This window comes from Protobothrops mucrosquamatus, unplaced genomic scaffold (assembly GCF_001527695.2).
Source record: "Protobothrops mucrosquamatus isolate PMUCROS unplaced genomic scaffold, P.Mucros_1.0 scaffold_178, whole genome shotgun sequence".
In the NCBI taxonomy this organism is placed as follows: Eukaryota; Metazoa; Chordata; class Lepidosauria; order Squamata; family Viperidae; genus Protobothrops; species Protobothrops mucrosquamatus.
This window is the reverse complement of record NW_015386254.1, coordinates 552638-557714: the sequence shown is the minus strand read 5'-3', so window position 1 is coordinate 557714 and position 5077 is coordinate 552638. Positions and strand designations below refer to the sequence as shown.

General features: G+C 37.1%; 1 protein-coding gene across 1 annotated transcript in view; it reads left to right on the top strand.

Moving 5' to 3' along the window:
* LOC107294276 (ryncolin-3-like) overlaps positions 1-1662 on the top strand; it is a 12380-nt gene extending 10718 nt beyond the window's left edge. The window contains exon 5 of the mRNA XM_015823502.2: positions 1300-1662. Coding sequence (XP_015678988.1) covers positions 1300-1550 — 251 coding nt within the window. The 3' untranslated portion in view covers positions 1551-1662. The remainder of the gene's footprint in view (positions 1-1299) is intronic.
* The last annotated feature ends 3415 nt before the right edge of the window (positions 1663-5077 follow it).

Here is a 5077-nt window from a genome sequence, read left to right as displayed (position 1 = left end):
GGTTCCCCGCCGATCAGCGCGAGGGCATCGGCCTCCCACATATCTGAAGGACTATGTAACCACTATTCACCAAGGACGATAGCAAGAACTTTGAGGGGAGGGGTGTTGTGTTCTTTGTATCCCCCCCCTTAATCCCCTATGCATATCCTGATCACCCATTAAGGGTGATTGCCCTTCACCATTGATCGCCCATTAAGGGAGGGGGATGGGTGAATTCCTAAGGGGGGAAGGGAAATTTCGGAATGCAAGAGTGTCTTCCATTGCCAATGAGATGTTAGCCACCAAGGTCAAGTTATGAAATGTTTGAGCGGTGCAAAGAGTCTTTTCCCAAAACAAAATAACTGAACTCAGTTGGTGAACTATGAACTGTGGGTGGCCCAGAGGGGGACAAGGGGTTTTACTTATATGGGTTTTCACGGGAAAATCCCAGAACTGACTTTGCTTCTGCTGTACCTAGATGGATCTTTCAATAAAGCTAGACTCTTGGTAATTTAAAAGAGCCGAGAGTTTCTTTGTCTGAATGTGCCAAATGGAACGGCTGACAATTTCATTAGGAAACCCCAAAGTTCTCTTCCTATCATAGGAGATGGCACTTTGACACATTATTTTATTGCATCATCTTGACTTTGGTGAAGTCTGAATCATTTGGAGGATACCAGATTTAAAATGTGGGATAGAAATTGATTTATTAATGCATATTCCTGACCTATATGGTAGGAAAAATATTTCTATTTCCTTGGATTAGTGTTGGAGTGAGCAATCAATGGCTGATGCACCACTGAAACTCAGCAGTAAATACCTTTTTTCCCCAGTGACATAATTTCTTAAACCTTCCCCAAAGAGCAGGGTAAATAAAACTTCCATCCCGCTCCTTCTAGTTCTGATAGCATATCAAGGGAATGCTTATAACCCTTCAACTGGTCCAGAAAACAAAATGTGATCTCAGTCAGGTTGTCCATAGTTTGGCTTAATGTGTTAACATTAAACATTCTGGTTTATCAATCATGATCTATAAAGTGGCCTGTAAGGTGGACCTCACAGTGGTATATTCAACAACTTAAGTTAAGCTAACCATGATTTCAAGAAACAGAAACGACTGGAAACATACATTGTATCATTTTGACAGGGTTGGCTAATGATGCCAAAGTTCAAATCTAGGATATTGTGCAAATAAATAATGTTCAATCTCTTTCTAATTCTCAGTGAAGAAGGTGCTTTTTTCATTACTAAAATATCTGGCAGGTTTCCATTCCTGGAATACATGAACTCAGTGCTATCTCTGTGATTTTCTCCTTTTAGGTGATTCTTTCTCAGGACATAATGGCCTGGCATTCTCTACTAAAGACAAAGACAATGATGACTTTGAACCCTCAAGTTGTGCTGCAAATTACAAGGGAGGCTGGTGGTATGGTGCCTGCCACTCTTCCAACCTGAATGGCCTGTATCACAAAGGGGAACATACCTCTTATGCTGATGGCATCAACTGGTATACTGGGAAGGGGTATCAATATTCTTACAAGTATGCGGATATGAAAATTAGACCACAATAAATGAAACCACAGTTTAACAGATTCTTCAACAGACATCACTCCAAAAGTACTAGCAGATTATTATTATTCTCTTTTGCCTACCAGAAAAAGAAAATTAAATACAATAAATCTTTAAAACTGTTCCTTTGTGTGTTCACTGGACTGTTCTCTCTTGTAGTACTTCCTTTTTTATGTATATGGGGATGGGGTTCAAATGCTTCTCCATTTTGCAAATTCTTTGAAAGAGAAAGATGCTTCTGAAAATTTTGCAAAGCTGACATTTACTTATATTGATCTATAATCTATAAGTAAGTAAAGTAACACAACAGTTCCTACTCATTTGTGTGTCTGTGCCTTATGAATCAACTTCAACAACAGGATTCACTTGGACCTCTGTCTTGGGCAAAGCACCCTTGGAAGCTTTTCATAAACCAATTGCCTTAAATGACTAAGTTGGTAGAAGCAATATCTGAGATAGCCGTGTCAGTGTTTTTCATGGTGAAGGAAATCTGAGGAATATAACTCAGATCAAATCTTTAGAATCAACTTGTAAGGGGAAAAATTCACTTCCTTTCAGCTACTGATTCAGCCATATAATTCACACTGAATAGGAAATCTAACTCACTAAATAAATTAGCCTGATTAGTTTCTGGGGCATCTACTATATCTGTATGATCATTACATGTTTTTCTGAAGGACCTGGTGCTTTACAAAAAGTTCCAACCTTTGGGAAAGTGTTTTCAACACACATATAATGTAATTTAGTACTGAGAGGAAATGCTTCCAGAAGGGAAACAAATCGGTCTCATCCCTAATCTGGACTGATAACAGAGTCTTTGAATCTCCAGGGTATGACTATAAGCCCTTGAAGGTTAGTCAGATGTGATGATTTATTCTACGTAAAGAAGAACCCTCTCTCCATAATTGATCCTGAGATCACACAACTCCAGGGTGTCTTTCTGTATCCCTGTGTGAACTTCTACAGAATCCTTTTTGGATGTAAAATGCTGGGATGGAATTTTATAGCCAATCATTTTATGCTTTTAATTTTGCTAAAATACCATAGCCATGTTTATTTCCGTGTTTAATGGTGGTGGCATGGATATGGATATCAACAGTTGCTGGAATAATTAAGTTATCTGCATTGTTATATTTTGGCATAGGAATTCAGTGTACAACTGATTTAGTATGCAACTTTATAAGAATGTACAGCAATAAAGATAAATATACACAGGGCTTTTTTTGTCATAGAACAGCCAGAACGGAGTTCTGGCACCTTTTTTGGATGGAACCTTGTAGGGTAGGCAAGGCGGGTTGTATGACGTGTGTGAGTTCCGGCACCTTTTTTTTTTTTTTTTTTTTTTTTTTTTAGAAAAAAAGCACTGAATATACATGTTCCATATTGGATCCTGCAAGAATTTACAGCCCCAGAGAAAACACAAATATACATTGAAGAAAAGAAGCAAACATGAAATAATGAGAGGAGGGTATCACTTGGCTTCTGCAAACTATAGCTATTGCTAGAAAACTGGCAATCTTCATAGTGGTTGTCTTAGATCTTGCAGAAGGATTATTGTAAGTTCTTGATTAGAAAGATGAGTAACATTTCCAATAATTATGTTGCTAAGTGCCAGGCAGTAAGAGTACAACGGACAATGTAGCAATACATAGATAACTGACCTGTCTATTTCTGAGCCAAACACACATAATGGTTAGAAAGGAGACTAGTATATTTATCTATAGCAATGTATTCTTCTGCTCCACTGTAAGTAATATAGCTACTCAAGGCTGAAAGTGAAATGTGTAGAATGTGCAGGTGTATCTAGGAATTGTGCCTGGAGATAAATTTGCTGAATTTATATATTAAAGACTAATGAAGCCATAGTGGAATTGCAGCTGCAAAATGGAGTGGATGAAAAGAGGTTTTGCCAGATCACATCTGATACTTAATCATTATGGAATGTAATCCTAGCTATATTTCTCATTAAAAAGTCAGCTGATAAAAATTGGCCTAGTCACCAATCATTGTGTGTAGAATTGCAGCTTTTGGCTTTCTCTTGTCTTTGTCATACAATTGGGATGAAATAAACACTTAGATTGCCCCTCATTTGGAAGCGAATTCTTGCTTAAATAATATTGTTTTATAAAAATAATATGGTTCTATTGTTTTATATAGATAATATGGTTCTTAATCAATTGCAATAAAAATGTACCATTGCTTTTTAAAGGACTGCAATATATATCCAAAGACCGTGAAGTGAACGTTTAAAATCATCAGCAGAATGTGATCAATAGAAAAAGAAAAAGTTCTAAAGTTCTAAAAGACAAGTTTTTTAATATTAAGCAAAAATCAAGAACAACCTTGATTTGTTCTTGGGCACAACCTCAACCTCTCAGAGGGAAATTCAAAAGTAATCTTAGAAAATTAGTAGAAAGAGTAGTAGAAACTTGGAACCAACTTCTAGTGGCAGTAGTAGGTCAATCAGCAGCAATTAAGTTTAAACATGCTTTGGATAAACACATGTCCAGCACCCTATGAAAATTAAAAAATAAAATAAAAATAATGATTAAAAATAATAAATACATAAATTAAAAATACAATGAAAACCTGGGCAAACTTGATATTTTTCTGCCATCAGTTTTCTGTTTCTATATTTTAAAAGGAAAAATATTTTTCACAAATTTTATCAAATCAAATTTCACCAAATTATTAAGTTAATATCCAGGTAACAATCTAATATAAATGATAGATGCCAGCTGAGAAACATTCAGTAGCTAAAGTAATGGCAAAGGTACAAAGTACAAACCATAACAGTGTTTATATGGGGGGAGGGAGGGAAGGAACATTTGAGTTATATAAGAAGTCTGGTCCAACAACAACAAAATCTGTCATCTGAAGATGGGGCAGATGGGAATGCTTCTAGACTGTGCAAATGACCTGAATTTGCTGAGAGAAAAGCTGAGCTCCAAAGGGGCGTCGTGTGAATTTTCATCTTAGGAAACTCTTGAAAATTCAGAGACAGATGAGAATAATGATATAAGAACTTAAGGACAGGCTGAAGGAATTTAGGGTGTTTAATCTGAAGAACTAAAACCTGAGGGGAGCAGATGGTATCAGTGTTCAAGCACATAATAAGGAGCCATGGAGAAGATGGTTAGGAACTATTTTCCATTACCACAGAAGCTAGGACTAGAGATAATGGGTATAGGTTGCAGATACCTAGATGGTGTTTAAAATGAATAGAAAACCTTCCTGATGCTAAGCTGTCAGAAGAAGCTATGTATGGAAGTATGGGTTCTTCATCTTTGGAGATTTTTAAGAAGAGGTTGGAAAGCCATTTTGAAGGAAGTTGTTGTGTTCTTTGTATTCCCCCCCCCCTTAATCCCCTATGCATATCCTGATCACCCATTAAGGGTGATTGCCCTTCACCATTGATCGCCCATTAAGGGTGATTGCCCTTCACCATTGATCGCCCATTAAGGGTGATTGCCCTTCTCCATCTGCATACAGTTTCATGCCCGTTGCTGGTTGGCTAACTAGCAACAGG